This window comes from Oryx dammah, unplaced genomic scaffold (genome assembly GCF_014754425.2).
Source record: "Oryx dammah isolate SB20612 unplaced genomic scaffold, SCBI_Odam_1.1 HiC_scaffold_26, whole genome shotgun sequence".
Classification (NCBI taxonomy): Eukaryota; Metazoa; Chordata; class Mammalia; order Artiodactyla; family Bovidae; genus Oryx; species Oryx dammah.
The window spans coordinates 47,002,116-47,028,554 of NW_024070210.1; the positions used below are offsets into that span (position 1 = coordinate 47,002,116).

The 26,439-nt window shown below is 36.9% G+C and overlaps 1 protein-coding gene across 1 annotated transcript in view; it reads left to right on the forward strand.

The window, feature by feature from the left end:
• UNC13C (unc-13 homolog C) overlaps positions 1–26,439 on the forward strand; it is a 692,819-nt gene that overhangs the window by 662,466 nt on the left and 3,914 nt on the right. Inside the window, exons 32-33 of the mRNA XM_040226553.1 lie at positions 24,250–24,342; positions 25,836–25,995. Coding sequence (XP_040082487.1) covers positions 24,250–24,342; positions 25,836–25,995 — 253 coding nt within the window. The remainder of the gene's footprint in view (positions 1–24,249; positions 24,343–25,835; positions 25,996–26,439) is intronic.

Genomic DNA, 26,439 nt, shown 5'->3' on the forward strand with positions numbered 1-26,439 from the left:
GTAGGAATGAGCTAAGGAGACACTGGAGGAACAAAGACCTAGCTTGACATTGACGGATGGGTAGGAATGGTACAGTCACCAACAAGCAGAGAATCAAAGAAAAACCATAAACCTTGAGCAAAGTGGTATAGCAATTGCCTTATTTGTATCCCTGTCTTCTACAGACAGCGAATAAAAATTAATTGGCTTTCACTGACTGTCAGCAGAAAACAATGGTAGAAGTTTTGGTAATGACAGAGAGTATAAGACTTCCTGATCATTATCACTATGCCCTTTCATTTTGAGGATACAGTGGAACAGTCCAAACACCTCCCTTTCTCCCAACCTCCACCTTAAAAGAGTTCTGTCAGTGCTGTTCAATCATAACCTCAGGCAGAAGGAAATAAAGTCACCCAGGTGCCATTCCAGGGCTACCACCACCCATTTAAGACCATCCCCTCACCGTGGAGACATGGAAGCAAAAGTCACGACAAAGCATCGGTGAGAAGTGCCTGGTCTTTGCAGTCTACTGCCGTGATTTCCAGCCCTCCCCGCCGCCATCAGTGAGAGGGTTGACCTGCGTTCCCACCCTACTTCTCTCCTATGATCCCACAGCTGGCTCCCTGGTCTTATGCCTGCTCTCCTCACTAGCCCTTTTCTTGGCTGGTTCAGCCGAGTTTACACTCAACAGGCAGTTCTTTCTCCATCAACTAACAGCTACTGAGAAGAGATTAGCTCCTTACTGGCCTCTGAGGACCAAGAAAGCATCCAAAGGTAGCTAAGCCATAGGTGGTTTCCATGGAGCTTTGCAGCCTGGAGGTAGAGGGGACAACTTCACTTCTGGAAACACCTTAATTACCATAATAGCCCTTTAACACACCAGTCAGAATAATGAACACAATTGTTTCTGCTTTCACTGAAAACAATAGATTAATTTCACTGGGCTGCAAGCGAGTTGGGGTTAAAGCAAGCTGAGAGTAGCAAGAGCATGCTCCCCCTTGCAGCCAACCTCATAGAAAGGAGACCCAGGAATAGCCTTTAAGTGTCTCCTATTGTTACACCATCAAGTAGGTAGCATGTTTTAAAACTGTATTTTCACTTTGACAGTATGTTTTTAAGGGTTTTTTGTTACATTTTAGTAAAATAAATGAAAAGAACAACATTAAATGCATGTAAGAACCACAAAGGTCAACAAAGACAACTTTGCCACCCCCCTAGAAGCTTCTCCATGCTCCCTGCCCCAGTCACACCCTGACCCTCCTCCAAAGGTAACCACTATCTTGACTTTTATAGTAATTAGTTGTTAGCATCTCTTTCTAGTTTTATACCCAAGAATGTTTCATTAGACATGAGAGTTTCATCTCCTCCATTCTTTTCAATTTGGATGTCTTTTAAGTCCCTTTGATTTGTAAATTCCTCTTCCATCTTTTTTCTTTACAATTTATCTTTTGAAGATCATGGTTTGCTCGATTATATTCTCCCACCAGTTGGATTTTCCCAATTGAAGATGTACAGTGTAATTCAGCACATTCTCCTGTGTTCCTGTATATCAGCCACTAGGTCCAGAGGCTTGACTAGACTCAAGTCCCACACCTTGGGCAAAGCAGTAGATAGAATGAGTGTAGACTGTCTTTGCATAGAGGTTGGGGTGCCCCTGCCCCTTCAGTCCTCACTCTGTTCTCTGTGTACTCCCCTGTCCTTGGATTGGGGCACTCCCCCATCCCAAGTTCCAGCTGCTCTCTCAAATTGGCCCTCGAGACTGTCCAGTGAGTACCGACCGATTGGGTATTCTGGAGCTCTCTGGTTCTCAAATCTCTCAGGTGTCCCCTTGCTTCCCTTCCAAACAGGCATCAATTACACAAAAGCCTGGTGGCTGTTGGTGGTCACTCCTGCATACTCATGGTTAGGGATTTAGGGCTCCCTCAGCACTGGTTATATGGTAAATGTTTTCCTTCATCTTCTGGTTTCACCAAATGGTTTCTCTGTAGGTCCTTTTGTGGACATAGGAAGATTCAAAAATTAGGCTGACTATTCTGAGCCATCTTCCCAGAATTCTAGTATGATTTTGTATCATATGGAATGTATCTTTGAAACAATAGATCCTTGTGTTTTAATTAGAATACTACTTGATATTCATAAAATCACTTTACTAGCAACTTTGGGAAAACACTCTTATTCTGTATGTTGAGAGATTTTTATCAGGTTTTTTTGTTTGTTTGTTTTTTGGTCACTCCACAATTAAATTGCCACCAGAACCCTATTTGTAGCTCTGACCTCATTCTTAGCCATACACACAAAGTCACTTTTGCTAATATTTCAGTCCAGATCTATAACCATTCTCACCCCCAAACTCCTTCACACATAAATGGTAATGACACAAAGAAATTCTCTGTTTAAATAGACTTTGTTGAAAGCTCACTCCTGAGCATGGTTTTATTTTCTACCTGACTTCCTAAATACAGTGTTCTGACTGTCTTTATTACCGAAGTCCAAGTGTTCTTTCCCACATATTCACAGGTCCTTTGATCCCTCAGCACACAGATGCCTGATTCCCATAAGAGATTTGGGTTCAACCCCTGTTATATGTTTATATATGTGTGTGTGTGTGTATATTTCAAATTATTTTCCACTTTAGGTTATATAAGATACTCCAGAGTCTATTCCCATGCCCTCCGTGTGCTCCATTACTGAAGTCCCATGTAGCTTGCAGTGCTGGGGTAGGCATGGTGGTCACACACAGTAATCTATCAAAATCCCCATCCTAAAGAAGTTTATAGTTCACTTAATTGGAAGTACATGCATTTTGTATACAAGTAACTGTAATCAGAATAGAAAATACTAAAAGCTTTAAGTAGATTATAAACAGTTATTTCAAAGGAGAGATTATTTGCTGGTGGAGGGCTTCCTGTAGGAAATGGCATTTGACCTCAGCTTCAAATCCTGCATTTACCTTTTTTTTTTTTAACTTCAAAATATAATACATGGAACTTGGCTTTTTGTAGGGCAGTGGTATTCAGTTCTGTGGCCAATTCTGCATTGTGAATTCAATTCAATTTGGTGCTGACAGAGGACTAATTTTAAATAATTTAAACAAAGAAGGAAATGAATTGTAAAAATGCTGGCAACTCTTTGGTAAGAACTGAGTCACACAGTTCAGGGAGGTATCAGACCAAGGAAATTACTGGAAGCTAGTATTTAAATTCCTTCAGAACTCTGTCTCTTCTCTGTGTTTCTCCATGCATGTTTGCCCCCTTTTCAGAGTAGGATCCAATGTTTCCTTTAAAAAGAAAAGTAATTTGCCATGCTCTACCCTACCATGGAGTTTCTCAGCATTGTTGGAACTTATGAAGTTGTTAGAGTGGTGGCAGTTATAAAGAATACAGTCATGGAATTTCTTCTGAGCCCCTTTGCTTTTTTCCTGATGGTTTCAGACAAATAGTTGATTTTGTATTTTTATGTGTGTTTACTTCAAAACATAAAATCTCCTCAAAAGCATTTATTTTCTAGGGGGAAAAATGCCAATATCTCTTCAGTTGTCAAATTAATCAGTTCAGGGTTTACCAAGAAAATAAGCATTAACAGAGTAGATATGTAAATTATTCTTAATTAAATCTAAGGCTTAGGTCAGTCAAAACTAAAATCAAATTAATATAGTCAAGATAATTTCCTTTAAAACGAGATATATTGATATTTGCTACAAATATAAAATGGATTTAAAAAGATAAAGTAGATCTTACTCAAATTAAAATAGAAAAAATGTAAAAAAAGGAATTAACATTCATAAGCACCTAACATGTGTTAGACAGTAAGTTTGGCCAGTGTTACCTCATTTTGTCCATTTTATCTGGCGAATGAGATGTGATTTTAGCTCCACAGATAAAGAAACTGAGTCTCAGAGATGCGAAAGTGATCACCCAGTGCCAAAGCTAATAAACAGTGGAGCCCAAAGTCAAATCTGAATCTTTCTAATTACAAATTCAGAATAAAAATTACAGGAATCTTCAAGTAGACTTTTTAGGTAACTATTTTTTTCCACTTCTCTATAACTAGAAAATGCAATGCACTCATTTCTTGGGTTTTACTCCCACCAACACCTAGCAAAGTGGCAGGTTTGATAAATTACTGACCAAATGAAGAAATCATGTTTAATTCATTTGTTTTTAAATTCTATACAGTAACTCAGTATTTATATATCCAGATTTCAAAGTCTTATTCAGTACTGTAAAATGATCAGTAAGCAAAACAGACTAAAGTAAATAAACAAAAGGAAAAAACAAAACGCAGAGGGTTTCCTGAATTTAAGAACTCTAACTACATTTACTGTACTTGCTAGGAAGTAGAACCATATCTATTCTCTACTTCTTTTCTGAAATTTATTCATTCTGCCCATTACAATTCTGTCCATCTTGTTATACTGTCTCACTGCATTGCGTTAGATTAGACCAGTTCTTGAAGAAAAGGTCAGAGCAATGTATTACTGAGCGCTGGCGCCTTTTCTGCAGAGGAGTTGATTTGTGTACGCCCACCTCCTGCTCAGTAGCCTCCTCAAAGTAATGGGGAGAGTTATGTTTCCCTATTAGAACACTGGCCTCCAGTTCTTTAACCTTTGGACCTGCAATGAAGTCTATTATATTAAATGATCTCTCAGCTATATACTCTGAACCTAGGAGCTACTACTGTGGTTATCTATCTCTTGGATCTGTTTTCATTCTTGTCCATAACAAAACTGATTTTTTTTTAATGCCGTTTACTGCTGCTTCTTGAGAATATTCTGCTGGGTGAGCATTCTTGACTGATTACCCTGAAAGAAGTCAGTTCTGTCTTCTGCTGTCATCTAGGTACCTATTAGCAGATCACTGTGGACACCACTCCATCTACCCATCAATTGCACATTACCAGTCTCCCTCTCAACACTTTCATTACCTGCTCACATGCTGTCTTCAGCCATTTGTTCATGATATCTGCTTGGTGGGGTGGATAACATCCTGGTCAAAATGGCAGCCATATCAGTGAAGTACTTAGGGAGAGCACAGGGTTTTAAATCAGTGACTTGAACTCACCATCTGTACTTTCCTGTTCTACTCTTCTGATATTTTTTATATATTTAAACACTTTAATTATCACGTGATAGATTCTCATTGAGAACAAGTCAGTATGATAGAAATGCTAACATATACACTCAGCCACCCCCACCCCGCCTGTGTGCACTTTTATGTCTATTCTCCCAGACTTTTTAATCATACACATGTGAAACTTACCTTCTTCTTTCCCCGCCTCAAAGCTAGGTGATGTGCATACTATTGTGCTATTTGATTTTTCATACACATCTTTTCATGTCTCATATACAGATTTCCCTCCTTTAGAATGGATTAATAATATCCCACAAGATATATGATGGTGTACTATTTTATTACTTATAAACATATAGGTTGCTTCTAATTTTTATAGCCATTATAAAAATGTTTCCATGAAATCTTTAGTCATGCACTTCTTTGTATATTTATGCAAATATTTCTGTGTGATAGGTTCATCGGAAAGAAATTGCTAGGTCAAAAGAAGTGATTTAATATTCTAATAAACAACCACAATGATAATACAGAGGACTTTCTATATGCCAAGTGCTTCTATACATTCTTTACAGGCAATAACATTTAATCTTTACAGCAATTGAGTGAGGCAGATACTACTGTTATTCTTATTTTACAGATGAGGGAACTGAAGCACAAAGAGGTTCTGTAGCTTAACCAAGGTCCCCAGCTAATATGTGGTAGATCCTGAATTCAAATCCAAGGAATGTGGCCTGGATTCTTTCCATGCACATCATCTCCAAAACTTGCTTTCCAATTAATTTTTATATTAGTTATCCTGCCAGCTTTGCCAAGTGTGGATATTATTAAAATTTTTAGATAATTACAGATTTTTTAATTTAACATTGAAACTATCTAAATCTTGGTGTAATTTCACAATGCAATAAAGTTCAGTCAGTAGAATAAACACAAGGGCACAAAATGAGGCAGAATATTAAGTGCCAAAAATGGTGCTATGGATAAGAACAGAGAAGTGGCTGCAAGTGAGAGTCAACAGCATAGGCTGGAATGACTGGGAAAGCCATAGAGAGATGGCAGAGCTTGGATGGAGGGTAGGAGCTTGGATGGAGGGTAGTACTTACGTATATGGAAGGCTTGCAGAAAGGGATATTGTTGAGTTAGTGTGGGGTGAATTTGATCATAATTGATGGAGGCGATATTTCTAAAGCCAAGAGTTACTTAGGGAATTTGGAATTTCCCATCAAAACAACAGGAACCCTTGGTTCTAGGAGAAGAGTAGTAAGATGAAATCTGTATGCTGGAAAATTTAGTCCTGCTAAGTGATATAAAATATAATAGAAGTGTATGAAAGCACAATATTTTTTGGGAGGTGACAGATATATCTAGATTTGGTGAAGAGGTTCCAGAGTAAGGGACTGGAATACTGAAGTACAGATTGAATCAAATAAACTCTGTTATAAATGATGAACAAGATGAACTTATTGGATAGGATCAGCAAATAAAGCAGAAAGGGTAAGTTCCATGAGGTTTTCAATGATTTGAAATTGGACAGCAGAAAGAATAGTGTCATCTGGCTGGAAATGGGGATGCTGAGAACTGGAGTAGGTTGAGAACACCATATCTTAGTTTTTAGAGTTGATGAGATTAAACAAAAGGGAAAACATCTAGAGAAGATATCTGTTCAGTTCAGTTCAGTTCAGTTCAGTCGCTCAGTCATGTCCAACTCTTTGCAACCCCATGAATCACAGCACGCCAGGCCTCCCTGTCCATCACCATCTCCTGGAGTTCACTCAGACTCATGTCCATCGAGTCCATGATGGCATCCAGCCATCTCATCTAGACAATTAGAAATGGAGTTCATTTGGAAGATGAGGATAAGGACTAGAAATAATTTAAAGTTTAATAAAGATGAAAGCTGAAACTGTAAAACTATAGCAAGGGTAATGAGAAAAGAGAGCAGAGAGCCACAGGTTGATACTGGGGAATGGCACATAACAAAAAACTGAAAGAAGAAGGTGGCTACAAAGATGGCAGAAAAGGACTGAACCAGAGAAGGAAACAGTGAATCCAGAAAGTAGACAATGAAGGAAGCCAAGGGGGATAATACTACAAGGAGGTAATCAACCAAGTCAAAGCTAAAGACACGGAAAAATGGCACAGAACTGGAAAAGTATATATATTTATATAGTTTAAAGAGAGATCATTGGGGACTCTCAAAATTTCCAGTAAAGTTTGCTGTAAGTTGACAAGAGATGATTTAAAACTTGATTGGCAATAAGTGATTAAATATGAATGGTACATTTAAGAAATTTCATAATTAAATATGAGGAATAAGATAGCATCTAAAGAAGTCAGAAGGTCGATGCATAGGCTGGTTGAGGTTTTTTTTTAAGTATTTCTGAGTTAATCTCTGGGGGAACTTGTAGGATCCTGAAAGATTAAGTTATTTTAAATCTCATTATCAAACTCTTCTACAAAAATATATGGATATACTGTTTCAACCTCTATAATCAGAAGTGAAAAATTCCTATTTATTGATAAATTTTGTATTTTAGCCAATATGAAATAAAAATTTATTGACATAAGTTTTAAAACATTTTAACTAGTTTTTTTCTGTTTTGATTATAAAAATAATAGATACATATTGGAAAATAGAAAATATAGAACAACATGAAAAAGGAAAAAATTTATACTTTACTAAACTTTTGATATATTTTCCTGCAACTTCATTGTATCCTTATTTTAAATACTTCAGAAGCTTTATATGAAATATGCATCCCTTTCATATCGCATTCCTACATAAGTATTTTATATAACTTCTTGTCAGTATGTCATGCTTATATCCAATCATATAATTCTTAATTTATGTATTTCAAAATTACAAAATACTTAAGTTTATTTCTCATTTTAAGCCAATATTTTAAGTAAATTTAAAATACTAAAAATTTACTAAAAATTTCCAGGTAAACTTTTGTATTTAGAATTATGTTTTGAATAGAATTCCAGACACAGAATTATTTAATCCAAAGTTCTGAATATCTAGAAGGCATGTAATACCCAAGTAGCTTTCCAACTATAAATTTGTTCCAATGAAAAGTTGATTAGAATATTAGACTTTTCCACAAAATCTCTAGTACAAGGTGGTTGTTTTTGTTTAAAATGTTTGTTAATATATTAGGTAATATAATTAATTTGATTACAAAAATAAATATTTTCAATATTTATTAACTACCTGAATTTCTTTTTGTGAATTGTCTATAACCTTTATTCATTTTTAATGGCACTTTTGAGTTTATCAATTTGTTTATACTTTAAAGATAGTAACCCTCTATATCATTTGTTGCAAATATTTTTCACTCAACTGATTTCATGCATAGGATGTTTTTTAACCTAAAAATATTTTCAGATGTTTGCCTTTGTGATTTATATCCTTAATTTTAAGCCTGTGGAGACTTCCACATGTAAATATCAAATAAAACTCATCTATATTTTCTTTTTTCAGTTGCATTTTTCAATTTAAACTTCTTAATTTATCAAAATTTGTTTTCAGTATATGATATATAATGCTATAAAGCTTTTCTCCAAATAGTAACTGATTCTCCCACCAATTATTAAATAATTCTGCCCTGTCCCACTGATAATTCTTTTGCCATTGTATCTTAAATTTATTGGAATTCTGTTTCTGGACCTTTTCTCCTATTCTGTCTGACCATTTATAGCCCAGGATTAGATTAATTTATTGTTGCTTAATAAAGTATTTTAATATTTATGAGAATAATACATTTCCATTTCTCTTTTTAAATAAGTCCTTATTCAGTATTTTTAAAAGTTCTTAGTAACTTTTAATAAGTTCTGTTTTTAGTAAGTCCTTAGTTTCTATTGTCATTACTTCTAGAATTAGCTTTTGGTTGTATAGCTTTTTCTGATGAAAATTGCAGTAAATCTATAACTAAATATCCAAATAAGTGATATCCTTAAGGCATTTTATCTTAACTTTAAACTTTATTCATTGTTTTGTGGCTAAATCACATTTCATTGTTTTATCACATTTTAATTAACTTTATTTCAGTATATACCTTTTTCTTGTTTTTTTCTGGCTGCCTTGAGAATAATTTATTGCCATCCAAAATCCTGTAATTTTGTCTATTATGTTTTAATCTCTCAAGGAACATTCTTTTCAATTTGTCAAGTGTTAATTTAGTTATTACCAAAAAAATTAATGTCACCATTTCCAGAAACTATACTGTATTTTCTGTTTTTAATTATTGCCTTTATATAAACTTTCAGACCTTGTGTTTATTCTTATTTTGTATAGTCGTATTCTGTTTTCGGTTTTGAAAGGGAATTTCTAATGAACCATTTCTAATGATTCTAATGTGTTCTTTATCACAGCTAGGAACCATCCTTCAAATCTGAATAAGAGATTTTATCATGAATGGGCACTGAAGTTTATCAAATGCTTTTTCAGAATTTATGATATTAGATATTTATTAGATATTAGTGATATTTATTAGAATACTTAAAACACCGTTTCTAGTTAAGATAAACCCTTCTCTGTGATAGGGTTATATTTTTATCAATATTTCTTTGAGAATTTTTGTAATTATATGTATAAATTGGTTTAGTTAGGTTTTGTTTTTATACTATCCATGTTTTGTCTCAATGTTACATATAAAACTAACTATGGAGATTATTATCTTGTCCTCTATTCAAAAGCAATAGAACTGAAAACCCAAAGTCCTTATATGTAGACAACACAATTACTTCCATAGAAAGCATAGGGAAATCTACAGAGAAACTACTGGAACTAATAAGAATTTTCCATTAGATTGTTCACTATAAAATTAGTATACAAAGTCAGCTGCATAACTTTACACAATTAATAGCTAACTAGAATATGAAATAAAATAGAAATCCATTTAAAATAGGAATAGAACAGTAGAATACTTATAAGTAAATTTTGCAAAATATATATAAAATCTCTAAAAGTATTTTAAATTTTACTCAAGGTAATATTTGTAAGGAGAAGGGGATTACAGACAATAAGATGGTTGGATGGTATCACCAACTCGATGCACATGAGTTTGAGTAAGCTCCAGGAGTTGGTGATGGACAGGGAAGCGTGGCATGCTGCAGTCCATGGGATCGCAAACAGTCAGACACAACTGAGTGACTGAACTGAGCTGAAGACCCACAACCCCAAACTCCTAGAACCTCTATAATTAAGGGATTGCCATGAGCTGCTACAAAGCAAATTTAAACTCCATAGTCATCCATTCAGGCTTCACTGGGGACTCAGTGGTAAAGAATCTGCCTGCAATGCAGGAGACCTGGGTTCGATCCCTGGGTTGGGAAGATCCTTTGGGGATCTTCCCAAGCCTGAAGGAGAGCATGGCAACCCATTCCAGTACTCCTGCCTGGAGAATTCCATGGACAGAGGAGTCAGGCAGGCTACAGTCCATGGGGTCGCACAGAGTCAGGCACAACTGAAGCGACTAGAGCAGCAGCAGCAGCAGTCACCTATTCACATAAATTGTTTTCAGCTATTTGCACATTTTTCCTGCAAAGAGAGTAACTTGCCTCTGTAGCTACTATATTACAAGAGAGAAGACTTCTGTGTATCAGAAGCCAGACATAGATCAATACCTGTTTATTGGATAAAGAAAATCTATTGGGTTGACTATAAAGTTTGCTCAGATTTTTCCGTAAGATGTTATGGAAAACCTGAACAAACATTTTTTTGGCAACCCAATACATTAAGTATGCCTATAATTTTATTACTTTGTCATTGATTCACTTACACAACACTAAAACCTAAAAAACAAAATTACTTTCCCATTAAACAGTTCCAGTTCATCCCTTCCTAACACTTACCTTCAATACACACATTATCCAAATTTCTGTTCAGTCTCTCATGAAGCTCCTTCACTATGCACATACAGAGCTAGACACTGGGAATATAAAATTAAGACTATGCTTATTCTAATAAATTCAAATCTAATAAAGGAGGTGTATCTATCTGATATCCACCTGATAGCTTAAATGGTGCTATAGCTCAGTGACATGCTTTCTACAACACAGCTTCCCCAGTGAGGTTCTTTTGGCTGAAATATGTCTCCAAGTCATATTCTGTGAGGAAACTGTGTGTGTGTGTAAAATAAATTTTCTTAGCTCTTGAAGTTTTGAAAATTACTTTTTGTTTCATTCTGTCATGAGAAACAACTCTCCTAGATTTAAAATTCTGTAAGCATAGACACACTCTCTCATAACTTTATTGCCATTGCTTATGTCCTTCTGATGTTTATTTTGTGAGGAAAAATATAGGCCAGCCAAAATTCTTTGCATTTTTCTTCTTGGATACATTTCTTCTTTCTCTGATTCCTTCTTTTCTCCTCCTGCTCCTCCTCTTTTCTCCTTCTCTCCTTCTCCTCAATTTCTTCTCTTTCTACCTGGATATATATGTGTATAGTAAGTGCTTTTCAATTTTCTTAAAACAAATTGAATTCTTTAAAAGTTCAGAGCTGTTTTTAAACTCAAGAAATTTGCTTTTCTTATATATTTGATTCTCCGGGAGTTGGTGATGGACAGGGAGGCCTGGCGTGCTGCGATTCATGGGGTCGCAAAGAGTCAGACACCACTGAGTGACTGAACTGAACTGATATATTTGATTATCCATTGTTTCTTCAGGAGCATCATTTCCAGCAATATGCTTTCACCTGAATCCTTGAGATATTGTTACCTCGTGTTGTGGAAATTATTTTCCTGAAGTCCCTTAGCGTGTGTCTGACTCTTTGCAACCCCATGGACGGTACCCCATCAGGCTCCTAAGTCCATGGAATTCTCTAGGCAAGAATACTGGAGTGGGTGCCATACCCTCTTCCAGTGGATCTTTCCAACCAAGGGATCAAGCCTGGGTCCCCTGCATTGCAGACAGATTCTTTCCATCTGAGCCACAGGGAAACCTTTTATTCGTTCTAGTTCAGTTCAGTCACTCAGTCGTATCCAGCTCTTTGCAACCCCATGGACTGCTGCACACCAGGCTTCCCTGTCCATCACCAACTCCAGAAGCTTGCTCAAACTCATGTCCATTGAGTCGGTGATGCCATCCAGCCATCTCATCCTCTGTCGTCCCCTTCTCCTCCTGCCTTCAATCTTTCCTAGCATCAGGGTCTTTTCCAATGAGTCAGCTCTTCATATCCGGTGGCCAAAGTATTGGAGTTTCAGCTTCAATATCAGTCCTTCCAGTGAATATTGGGCACTGATTTCCTTTAGGACTGACTGGTTTGATCTCATTGCAGTCCAAGAAACTCTCAAGAGTCTTCTCCAGCACCACAGTTCAAAAGCATCAATTCTTCAGCTTATTTTCAAATAAGAAGACCCATTCAGGTCACACATTTCAGGTAAACTGCATTACCCTTGGCCACTTTTCAAAAATCTTTGGTTACAGATAGATCCAAGCATTTGAAGCTGGGGCCTGGGGGTGCAGTGCCCAGCCCCTAGCCTTATCTAACCTAGCTGTTTCTACTATTATGTTTATTGTTGTCAGTGACTACCAAGAAGAAAAGATATGCCTGAAGCTCTCACCCCTCAAAATGGATCTTATTTTCGACTCTTTTACCAACAGTGATTTCCATAGTGTGAATACACACTGCCTACTATTGTATGGGAGTAAGCTTTCTCATCCGATTCTCCCCCAGGTAGTAGTGTTTGCTAGCAGTCATGGTGCTAATGAATAGATCTTAAAAGAGAGATGCTAACAGATCAAGTGACACAGATAATGACTAGAAATAATTCTTAGTCACTAGTCAGAACTGAAAGTTTGGTTTTCTGATTTTTGCCTCGTCTAAGTTTCCACTTAGAAAAAAAAGCCCTGATTGTCATATACACATCCTACCTACTTGCCAAATTTTACTGTTCATTGACAGTCTGTCCCACTGTGTGAATTCCAAAAGACCTTTTTAGAGACAAGCTAGTTTGTCAGTGGAAAGAAAACTTCAATGAAAATAACGAGACCCACCACTGATGCTGCCCAGCTATGGAAATTTGTATGAGACACTTAGCCTCAACTCCCTCACCTCTGAAACAAAGATATTGGCTCAAATAGTTTCAAGACCAACATTGTTTCTAACATTAAAACTATATATTTTTCAATACTAAAATATTTCAGTTTAGAATAACTAAACTTTCAGTAACTACTTCTATGATTTGACACATTTGAAATTTTAGTAATCACTAATTAATTTTTTAGCAACACTTTAAGGATGCAGGTCAGGAAGCAACAGTTAGAACTGGACATGGAACAACAGACTGGTTCCAAATGGGAAAAGGAGTACGTCAAGGCTGTATATTGTCACCCTGCTTATTTAACTTATATGCAGAATACATCATGAGAAACGCTGGGCTGGAAGAAGCACAAACTGGAATCAAGATTGCCAGGAGAAATATCAATAACCTCAGATATGCAGATGACACCACCCTTATGGCAGAAAGTGAAGAGGAACTCAAAAGCCTCTTGATGAAAGTGAAAGAGGAGAGCGAAAAAGTTGGCTTAAAGCTCAACATTCAGAAAACGAAGATCATGGCATCTGGTCCCATCACTTCATGGGAAATAGATGGGGAAACAGTGGAAACAGTGTCAGACTTTATCTTTCTGGGCTCCAAAATCACTGCAGATGGTGACTGCAGCCATGAAATTAAAAGACGCTTACTCCTTGGAAGAAAAGTTATGACCAACGTAGATAGCATATTCAAAAGCAGAGACATTACTTTGCCAACAAAGGTCCATTTAGTCAAGGCTATGGTTTTTCCAGTGGTCATGTATGGATGTGAGAGTTGGACTGTGAAGAAAGCTGAGCACCAAAAAATTGATGCTTTTGAACTGTGGTGTTGGAGAAGATTCTTGAGAGTCCCTTGGACTGCAAGGAGATCCAACCAGTCCATTCTGAAGGAGATCAGTCCTGGCTGTTCTTTGGAAGAAATGATGCTAAAGCTGAAACTCTAGTACTTTGGCCACCTCATGTGAAGAGTTGACTCATTGGAAAAGACTCTGATGCTGGGAGGGATTGGGGGCAGGAGGAAAAGGGGACAACAGAGGATGAGATGGCTGGATGGCATCACCGACTCGATGGACGCGAGTCTGAGTGAACTCCGGGAGATGGTGATGGACAGGGAGGCCTGGCGTGCTGCCATTCATGGGGTCGCAAAGAGTCGGACATGACTGAGCGACTGAGCTAAACTGAACTGAAGGATGCTATAGCCATGGAAACTCACTGATATAAAGTAGCACTATAAAAATGTTTCAATCAGTAGTAAATTTAAGGATAAAACACAGAAAACTATGAAACCATAAGAGTCCCTGAAGGCAATATTTTAAACATACATTTGAATGATTACTGTGGGATTTAATATAAACAGTTACAAATGAAAGCCAAGTATTATCACACAAAAAGCATAGTCTTAAGATATATAGCTATTTTCTGTATGTTCCTGAAAGGAACAGTTACAGAACATATTCTGTATGTTCCTTGTCTTCAATTTCTGCCTTTCTGCCTTTTAGTTCAGCAAGACTTTAAATGCCATTAATAATAACAACAAGACAGAATTTACTTTCTCCTCTTTGATGTGAAAAAGGAAAGGGGGAAGAGGAACGAGTACAGGAGAAGCTATTTCATGAACATCCCAGCATGTCGGAGATTTGAGGTCAAATCTCAGTTTTCCATTTACTGACTTTGACAGGCAACTAACATCTGTGCCCAATTTCAACCATTGTGTAAAATGTACACACTACGTTTATCTGATATCAGAGCAAGATCTTATCCTTAAGGTATTCAGCACGATGCCTGGCACACACAAGTAGTCAAAAATTGCACCCATTATTGTTATCAGTACTATGTTGCTGCTACTGCTAAGTCGCTTTAGTCATGTCCGACTCTGTGCGACCCCATAGACGGCAGCCCACCAGGCTCCCCCATCCGTGGGATTCTCCAGGCAAGAACACTGGAGTGGGTTGCCATTTCCTTCTCCAATGCATGAAAGTGAAAATGAAAGTGAAGTCGCTCAGTCATGTCTGACTCTTAGCAACCCCATGGACTGCAGCCTACCAGGCTCCTCTGTCCACAGGACTTTCCAGGCAAGAGTACTGGAGTGGGTCGCCAGTGCCTTCTCCAATCAGTACTATAAATTACTTCAAATATAAAAGTTAAATAACATTGAGATAATGAACAAAGAACAGAGAAGGAAAGCACAAGAAGGGATATGAGGAGGAACAGGGTTTAAGTCAAGCCACTTCCTGGTTTCTTCTACTTCCACCACCTCGGATGATGTCTAACAACCTAGAAGCCTGAACAGAGGTGAGTTAGTCCCACCTGGAGTCCTAGACTTGAAGGTGGGAGGAGCAGGTCAGCTGATTCTAAACTGATTCTACCCTGCCAGAGTGGTCATTCCTCCTTAATTCTCCACACCTTTTATGAGGCTCCCAGCAGAGTCCCATGAGGACAGATTCAAACCCCTTTGTCATGGGCTTAAGCAGTTTGGTAAATGTGTACAAATGACTGTAGCAGCTGCGATATTTTTCATCTAATATCCTGCTGCTGCTGCTGCTAAGTCGCTCCAGTCGTGTCCGACTCTGTGCAACCCCAGAGATGGCAGCCCACCAGGCTCCTCCCTAACTGGGATTCTCCAGGCAAGAATGCTGAAGTGGGTTGCCATTTCCTTCTCCAGTGCATGAAAGTGAAAAGTGAAAGTGAAGTCGCTCAGTCGTGTCTGACTCTTCATGACCGCATGGACTGCAGCCCACTAGGCTCCTCCGTCCATGGGAGTTTCCAAGCAAGAGTACTGGAGTGGGTTGCCATTGCCTTCTCCCATCTAATATCCTACAGGATATTAGACTTGGAGGTAATTATCAACTTAAAACATTACATGCATAATCATTACTAATTGCTTTTAAAATTATTCACTCCTCCACAGAATGTACTAAACTTACGTTAAGTGAGAGATTCATCCTATTAGGGAGATTATATAATACTATATCATAATCTTATGGTAATCAGGATCTCTTATCAAAAAGTTTTTTATCAAAAGCTGCTCTTCTAAAGAGAACTTCAAATAAAACAATTAGTTCTTTCATTCTCCTTCCCTTTACCAATGTTTACTCATAGAGCATGACTCATTCCCAGATAGAGGTTGGTATTCATGATCCAATAATGTTGGTGACAAAGGACACATTCTAGGAGCCCCTTGATTGATTTGAGGCACAATAGTCTAATTTCTATGGGTTCAGAATAGACAAGATTATGTAACAGGCATAACCTCTGATTAAATTTTCATTAACTGCTCATAGAATTGTTAAATAGCTGAATAAAAAGCTCCATATTAGATTATTTTCATATTTCATCCCATCAAAATTAGAAATCTCTTATGTAGCCTTTTTTTCTCTTTTTGGAAAATAACTGCTTCACTGATATATGCTTTCTTCAGTCTGAGGGTGCTTTGTTCAATTCCATTTTTATTCTGGGATGGGCAACCAACAGACCTTGCCATGCAGAGATGTCAGATGGATCAGATCAAGGCTATAGCAAACCAACCGCACCAAATGGGACAAAATATCTACCGCACAGTACAACACAGATGTAACACATCTGACTGAGTTAAGCAGCTTCCATAGTTTTAGCAACTGCAAGCGTATTAAATGAATCAACTCAGATATGTACAATCTTGCACAGGAACGTAGGGCCATAAGTATAACTGTGTAAACTGAAACTGTTCAAAGCAATCTTGCTTAATAATAGAGAAAATTATAATTCTATGAAGATTTTTAAAAATATTTCATCAAAAGAAACAAAACCTTTTGCTGTCAGCTATAAATATAGGAATAAGGAAATGAAATGTATAAGGAAATGGAAAAACAATAGTAAAACATTCACTTATTATGCTGTAATTGGAAACATTAGAAACACTGAGAATTAAAGCTTTTCGTTGCTTTTTAAAATCTTATCAAGAGTACTGTGAACAGTGCTTGCTCTTTTCTTCTCATCATATAAATATAAGGAACAATCCTCTTTTCTGTGCCTTGGCAAATTATCATTCCAAAGTTTGGATCAATCACTGACAATTTATCCTTCCTGCTTCCCATGCTGTAACTGACATATCTCAGAGTTCCTTTAATGTGAAGTTTTTCTTCAATGTCACCTCCACCCAGGACATCTTCATCATCTTTCTCATTTATGTCAATAAGGTCACTTTCATGAAGTTTCTTGTCTACCTCTCTAGGGTCCCCCCATTGGCAGTAATGTCAATATTCCCAAGGTCAGTAATTTTTTTCTATTAATCCATTTACATTCTATACAAATTTCACTCCAGTGTTATTACTTTTTGTTCCTTCGTTTCACTTTTTTCTTGCCTGGCGGTTCCCTCTTTTGATTATCCAGGTTTTTAAAATGTCACATGGGTTTAGGAAACAAGGCAGCAACCCAGCTACACATTTTGTTGTGTGTGAACTGAACATGGCTACAGGGACCAATCCCCAGACTTTAAAATAGTGATGTGGTTGGTCAGTGATGATAATACCTATCAGTTACTTATATGGTGATGTGTGGACTAAACCACTAGCAGCAAAGTTTGTACTTTAGGCAATGACAGGTGTTTAACAGGCCATGATAACTGAAATTTGAATGTGTCATTGGGAAATGGGTGTTATTTAACTAAACTATAAGAACTGAAATGGGTGTTATTTAACTAAACTATAAGAACTGAAAACTATAAGACTATATCATAGAATATAAAATTGTGCAAAATGAGGATTGCTCCCATATTTGATCAGTGAATAAATATAAATTGGCCATTTAATAAATATCAAAAGTATGTTATTTATTATATGAATTAGAGATAAGTAGTATGGATTATTAATATTAATAGAGGTTTCCTGCCATTATGGAATATAGTTAGAAAGAAAAATATCTGCCTAATTATCTACAATACTAGGCATAACACGGGTGCTGTGGAGTGGTATAAACAGCAGGCCATGGAAGCACAAACCCAGAGTTCTCAGGTAACAATTATGAATAGCCTATTAAATAATACTTACAAAATAATAAAACCTTTTAAACTAGTTGCTTCTACTGAGAACTGTCAGAAAACTGTCACATTTTTAATTCCACTTCTTAGGGGTGTACCACATTAAACAAGCAACTCTCAAGACTATGCTTGATGTGATTGAGCAATAAATTTCACATTTTCTGTTAAAAAAAGGAAATGTGTGTTTTCTGCTAAATTCCACACCCAAGGGTTTCCTCAAAATTGTTTGGGGATTGCTGAGTACATAAGTTTGGTTTTCAACATGTTTTTTTCCCCACCAGTGGAATCCTTCAAGTTTTTTAGAAAACACACACAGGCACAGAGTTAGGATGTACAAGTAGAAGATGAGAGAGCAGCAGTTTGGGAAAGGGAAAATCATACCTGTGCATTTAGTACCTTTTAAAAAAGTTTTAGGCACATTTCTATAGCTGTTAGTTGTTTTCAAACAGCATAAAATGTCTCCTCCGTAACTGGGAGCACATACTTTCCAAATTCAAGTTTTATATATTTTCTAATAAAGATCAGATTCTATAATAACACAAAGCCTTTGAATTACCTTGGTAAAGTTTCTGATTAGGAACCCAGATGAAGAAATGGCACCTCCTGGTGAGCGCTTTGATGGAAAGCTTTTCTCATTTACAAACTTGTTGAATCAATAATTTTCCTGACCATCACTTCTAGATGTTTACTCTGGAAACAAACCAGCCATTGCTACATGACTGCTTATGGTAATACTGACATGATCACCCATAAAAGTCTTGATCACAAACCCACATACTGAGCAGGCTCTGATCTTTAGGATAACAACAGAGACAAACACACAACCTGAATGCATTTTCACTGTCTCTCATTTACTGTGATTTCAACAAAGTTAAACAAACAATATAACCTTTAGCAATCAAGAAAACTCATTTCACGGAATTCTTGGTTAACGAAGGTTTTACATCATAGTGGGAAAGAATATTCCCTAATGGACATTCAACATGAGGGCTCTTAAAAATCTTCCATCTCTAGTGTACTCAACCCAGAAAATTTTACTGAAGAAACTAAGAATTCCAAAGTTGTTGAGGAAAACTCTAGTCACTCTGTTTTTGTCTTACAGCAGTATTTGATTTAGATAACTGTAGTGCAATGGATTTTTCTCTCTAATTTTCTATGACTCTTCAAGGTATTTAATAACTTTGGAACACTCTTAAGAATGATTATTATCATAAACCTGGATCCATTTACCAGCAGCTCTTATGTGCAAGGCACATAATATCTTACATATTTTTCAAAATTGTCCTTTTTTAGCCTCGTTATAATATTGCCAGGTAGATGGGATTATCAACACTTTACAGATAAGGACATGCAAATTCACATTTTTAAACCGTTAATGTATGACAGACAGATTCATGATCAGGGAAGTCTGGTTTCATTGCCCAGGGATTTTATACTTTGTTATAAATGTCTTATCAATTAAGGGGCACCATAAATATCATGGTCTACGTATAATAGTGTTTGAGGAGATCAAAAATATAACCACAGATTATTTCTAGAATGGTAAAAAAAAAAAAAGAAAGAAAATATTTTAGTGTAGAGGTGTTTGGACAGAGCTTCATTGGATAATGGAGGAAGGATGTTCTAAACATTTGTTTTGAGTTGATGAAAACATAAAGAAAGGTTTGAAAAAATTAAGCCAAAGACAGCGTGGACCAGAAGTGCTGATGAAGGAGAGGTCATCAGAAGCATCCTAGCAAAGGGCTGGGTTTTGGGATTTGACTCAAGGTATAATAGGCTTCCCTGGTGGCTCAGTGGTTAAAGCGTCTGCCCGCAATGCAGGAGACCTGGGTTCGATCCCTGGGTCGGGAAGATTCCCCTGGAGAAGGAAATGGCAACCCACTCCAGTATTCTTGCCTGGAGAATCCCATGGACAGAGGAACTTGATGGGCTACAGTCCACGGGGTCGCAAAGAGTCGGACACGACTGAGTGACTTCACTTTCACTTTCACTTTCATAATAGGATGCGAGTAGGAGGTTTTCCAAAAGGGATTGCAGTGATAAAAAATGATCTTTTACACAGATGAGACAAATTCTTTCAAAACCTAAATTTGACTATGCCACACATAGCCAAAATCTTAAAAGACTTCTCAGTAGCTCCAAGATAATGTCTAACAATTTTTAAATGACATTCAAAGTACCAACATTTTCTCTAACATTCCCTATCATTACTTCATCTATGCTCCATACATCCTGAACTCCTCGGTTTCCAGGACACACCATTCTGTTTTACACATCCGCGTATGGGCACATGCTATTTCTTGCTTCTCTGTCTAAAAAAAGGGGGGGAATTTCAACTAAATCTTCAAGAACCTCTTATAGCATTGTCTCCCCTAAAAAAATCCATCATGATAATAGTCGTTAAACAGTGAATGTCCATATTTTACATCTTATCCCCCACAAAGATTGTCTCAATATTCAAGACCTAAGAATATTGCAAAAATACTAGGGGCACTTTCATTAAAGTTATGAGCAAATCAAAGATGTTAACTCTATTAGCCAAGATCACAGAAGGAATCAGATGGCACACCCAAATTAAGATTATTTGAAAAAGATTCAGTGGAGAAACTATGGACAACAGATGGGCAGGATAAAAAGAGACCAGAAAGAATAGTAAACTAACTGCACTGAAACAGATAACAAGGGAGGAAAAAGCTCCTAGAACCAGGAATGAGACTGTCACCTACTGAGGGATGGTGAGGGCAATGTTGGCTTTTTGGTTGCAGGATTCTTCCAGCAAAATGGTGACACCGTTGGAAGGAAACTAAAGAAACATCTGACATGAGTCTACTCCCTCTTTCCCATATTTTGCCAGGTCTTCTCATCATCCATAGAGCATAGGGACCACTGACTTGTCCATCTAGGGGCAGAGGACGGAGTGGAGCAGGGTGAAGAATGAGTCTGGAGAGCCAAGTGAAGGATAGCAAGCATATCCACTTTTAACACTGTCACGGCATGTAGTATTACAAATATAAGCCAATAAAATTAGCCAAGGCAAATATCAAGAGAGATAAAAACTGGAAAGGTGAAGTGTAATTCATTGAAAATAATTCATGTGTATACTTACAAAACTCAAAACGAGTAATGAAAATATTTCATTAAAAATTCAGTTGGCTGAATAAAAAAATATACAAAAATCACTAGCCTTCCTGTTATCCAATATAATGGAAAAGGGGTCCCATTTAAAATAGAATGAGATGTAATAACTGGGAATAAGCTTTTTAACCATTCAAGATTCACATGAAGAAAAATGTAGAGCATAATTAGAGTACACAAAAGGAGACTTAAATCATGGCAAGAATAGATATGTTCTATTCTTCATATCACAAGGATGTCACCAGTTTAGATGTCAAACTATTTTATTTTCCCAAAAAATATTATCAGTCCCTCTTATGTGTCCTACTTTCTGCTGCATAGACACCTCCCTTGCTGATATCAACATCCGGGTACCACCATGTTAGTTACTTGCACTGTTAGACGGTTATTCAGGTTTTTAAGACCTTGTTCTGTCCACATTTAAGTTTTAATTAGTTATTGGATTAAAAGCTCTCTTTCTCTCTCTACAAACAGGGGTAAATAGTTACTCTAGCAGGAGGAGGAAAGGAGAAGGAGGAAGCCGTGGCTTCTCGGATGTGCACCATTCCTCTTTCTCCTGGAGGCAATTTCCATGATATTGAGGAAGAAAGAAAGAGAAAAGAGACAGAGGAATCTTTATTTAAGCCAACGCAATATTGTAAGGCAATTATCCTTCAATTAAAAATAAGTAAATAAAAAAAACTGCAATGGTGACCATTATTAGTAGTCATTATCTATCAAAGGGTCACTGTCTACTTAGTTAGTAGTAGAACTTTTCCAGATCCTTCTCTTAGGGGAAGTGCAAGTTTGGTAGAACTGGCTGATGTGAAATGTATTTTCAAATAGTTCCCCAGGGCATTGATGAACTCTTCCAAGACTCAAGACCTGGCTACTTTTTCCTGCTGCACCCCACCTGGGTGTATGGGCACATACATTCCTTTCAGATGCTTGCCTCTTCACCATGTTGCTGACAATCCCTGATAAAACCAGAGCCTATGGTCACATTTTCCCTCTCTTGTCCCCAGTCACTGGCACTTCAAGCCCATTCAGGAGCCATCTCCCATATTTCTCAGCAACTATGACCTTAAGCAGAGAGGGAGGTCCCGGCACACACTTGGCCATGCTCAGGTCATACTGTCTGCTAAGTAGGCAGCCAAAAAAAAAAAAAAAATGAAATGCTCATCTAGCTGGCACTTTCAGCAAGTACTTGGACTACTTCTCTTGGGATTTTCTTCACTTCCGGGAAAGGAGGGCTTCCCTGGTGGCTCAGAGGTTAAAGCGTCTGCCTCCAATGTGGGAGACCCGGGTTCGATCCCTCGGTCGGGAAGATTCCCTGGAGAAGGAAATGGCAACCCACTCCAGTATTCTTGCCTGGAGAATCCCATGGACGGAGAAGCCTAGTAGGTTACAGTCCACGGGGTCGCAAAGAGTCGGACACAACTGAGCAACTTCACCTTTCACCTTCCTCAGGGAAAGGAAATACTTCTCACAGAGCAATGAGCCGCTCCTTGGCTAATGCCCAAAGTGATCACTTTGTCTTTCAGTCCTTTAATTAACAAATGGTTGGGGCAGGGTTGGGGTGAGAATGGTGCTTGTGGTGAACCAGGTTTTCTCAGCAGATCCTGATAAGAGGTTCTGGCTGAAACGCAGTGATTTTTTTCTAAAGTTAGAAACTGGAAGTCTCTTAGAATCTCTTCTTTTCAGCTTAGTCATTAGCCATTTATTTCATGAAAATAAGATTCTTATTAATCTCATATATATTGCAAATGATTAAAATGTCTATTGGGCAAAATGAGGTTCTACCTACCTTTGATAAATACCATTTCTAGAAATTATACTATAGATAAACTTGTAAACAGGAAAAGTAATTATTTGTTATTTATTATTTTATTAATTATTAATATTTATTTTAAAAATAACATTATTTGTTCATAAGAGCAAGAGACTAGAAACCACCAAAGTGTGTTTAAATAAATAATGGTATGTCCATATAATGGAATAAGGGCTAAACATTATTTTAAATATTTTAATGTTTTCATTATTTGTAAGCAGATTATTTGTTTTTTAAGCAAGTATTCAGGAAACCTTGACTTTGCAGTTAATGCTATGATATTCCAGACCATATTAAAGAGTGGGATATAGCTTTGTATTTGTGGAAATGGAATGATCTCAATACATTTTTAGGTAAAAAGACAAAGGTAAGGTAAAGGATAATTAGAGTGTGTGTTTCTATTTGAGAAAAAAATGTATATGTTTACAGATGATATGTTAATAGGTGTGTGTATGTGTGTGTATGAGGTTGATGCAGTTATCCCTATTTTACAAATAAGAAAACCAAGACTTGAGAACATCGCAAATTCTGATCACAGAACCAGATGTAGCATGACTATGACTTGAATTCCAAGTGCCCAAATCACAGGCACCTTTCAATACAACATTCTTAACCCTTGACTAACCTTTATCAGGGTGGAATTGATCAATCCTTTTTATATCATCAAATTATGAATGTACCTGTTTAGAATATATCACACAATATGCAGCGGTGTGTGCGTGTTGCTCTCCTCCGGTCTGAGTGTGGGCCTCATGAGAATAGGTGCTCTGCCGAGCCATCTCTGTATCCTTGATGCTCTGGTGCGGCACACTCAGGAAGAGCACTTCAGAAAGGAATGAAGAGCAGTGATACGTCTTCATATGTAAGTGACAAGAAGAGCTTTAATAAGTGCCTAGAATAAGGAAACTTCAAGTTGATTTTTCTTTTTCTTTTTTTTTAACAATAGTAATACTAACAGGATGCCTTACGGTATCTGAGGACTGTGTGAAAGTTTAGCTAAATGGGCTAAATATGATTATACCCAAGACTGAAACCTGCATAGCAAATCTAACTTAGTGAACATGTATCAGTATCTATTATGTACTGTTAACAAAAAGAACCATTTGTTTCCACGATCACACTTTAAAGCCCCCAATGCACAGAATATCAATGTCCCTTATTAAGTGGTCTGAAAGGTCAGGCCAGTAAACTTTTGCTGATTTGCAGGTCGCCCCTCCAAAGATTCAGTGGGTCAGATATCTGTTCACGTGGACATCACCGCCACTCCAGGAACCGGAGAGCAGAAAGTCACTGTAAAAGGTATATTTTGGGTTCAGGTAGATCAAACAGCCTATAAGACTTTAACCTCTCAAAAAAATAATTATATCCAAAATGTTTTTTCTGGAAACCCTGTTTTTTAAAATGTATATTAAATTATTTTAGGGCATGCTTAGAATACCTTCATGAATCCAAAACTTTTGATTTAAAACAAAACAAATTAATAGCATAGATATTTAACCTATATTACTTGAAAAGTCTAAATGGTTAAAATACATTGATGATTACATTTCAGAACTGTACAACTGTGTTCTCTATGGTTGAGGCTGTGGTTGCCTCCAACTTACCAATGACATTTTAGATGTTAACTCAGTACATTCTTACTATCCACATAATCTACATACTTTTTCTATGTGATTTCCAACCACTGGTTTGATTTTTTTTTTAATGGGTGGTTGAATCAATTGGCTTTATATTATAAAAATTAAATCTGAATTCAGGGGTCATTTTGAAGATGTAATTTAATGATTAATACTTTTCTCAATAGAACCATGTTCTATTTTTATATTATCATGGACAGCCACTTTTAAATAGTATCTATTTTCGTCAAAAGCATGGCCTTCTAATATATTTCAAAGTTTCACTACCTAAACTGACACTGTTATGGTATATAATAGATTATATACAGTATTAGTAAGCATACAGATAAGTGGGCATGATTATATATGCCAGTGTTGTTAAACATTTTTCAAAAATATTTTGCTGATGTATACCAAATGCTAGAAGTTTTATGAACCTTCTGAATTAGCAAGTTTAATTATAAGACACCTCCTTAAGGATACCATCACCATCATCAAAGAATGAGCAAAGATGTATGTATAAGAATGTTCACTTAAGTATTATTTATGATGCCTGAAATTAGGAAACTGCCATAATATGCAACAAGTGATTTGTTGAATATTGAATGAAATCTACACACAATTAAATATTTGCAGTTGGAAAATATATAATGAATTACAATGCTATCCATGATGGACTTAAAAAAATGAAAATATTTTTAAGACTGCAACACATTATGATCCTATTCTGTATATAAGGATTGAAAGCATCACACCAAAATATTAAGTCATTTCTTCTGAGTGATAAAATTATAAATTTTTCTTTTAATCTATTTTCTGTATATTTTCTAAATATTTCATGAACATGTCATAATTTTAATATGAAAGCATCATGTTTTCACCTAAACAAGAATCATAACTTTTCAGTAGTAACAATTGTCATTTTAATTACAGCTTTTCACCATCCCAACACCACATGGCTTAGAGCTGAAAGCCCTCTCAAGCATGCAGTCCAGAGAGAAAATTGTTTTCCTAGTCCTTGTCAGTGGAGTTAGGGTGTTATTAAACGCAAGTTACAGCTTCATACATCATTTTTAAAAATAAATATCCACTTTAAAGATCAAAGGGAAAGCCTAGGATTCCACACATGGGTTTGCTAACACTTTATATTCCTTTCGTTTTCCTTCTATTTTTTAGTGATTGCTATTAATGACTTAAACTGGCAGACCACGGCAATGTTCCGCCCCTTCGTGGAAGTCTGTATGCTGGGACCCAACCTCGGAGACAAGAAGAGAAAACAAGGCACAAAAACAAAAAGCAACACATGGTCACCCAAGTATAATGAAACATTTCAGTTGTAAGTTATAACCCAGCCCCATTTTCCAACCAGGCAATAGGCCTTGTACAGCTACACTTACGAGAGTAGTGTATGGCACTGGGATTTGCTAAGGAGAGTAAAACCTGTAGGTTTAAGGATTCCTGTTCACCACGGATCCAGGGCAAATGAAGAAAACTGTAATAGGAGGGCTTTGCTCTCATGGAAGTCACACTCTAGATATTAAGAAAATCTGATAAACAAAATCATAAACAAAAAGCTGTCATATGATAGTGAATACTAAGCATAGTATCAAACAGCATGATAGGGTGGTCCGTTGGCTGCTGAGATGAGGTATTCAGGGAAGCCTCTCTGACTTTTAAATAGGAACCTGAGAAAATAATGGGGCTATTTGTAGCCAGGTTATTACACCACTGCACCTAAAGGAGAAGAGCTGTTACTAAAATCGGAACTGTGAAAACTTCA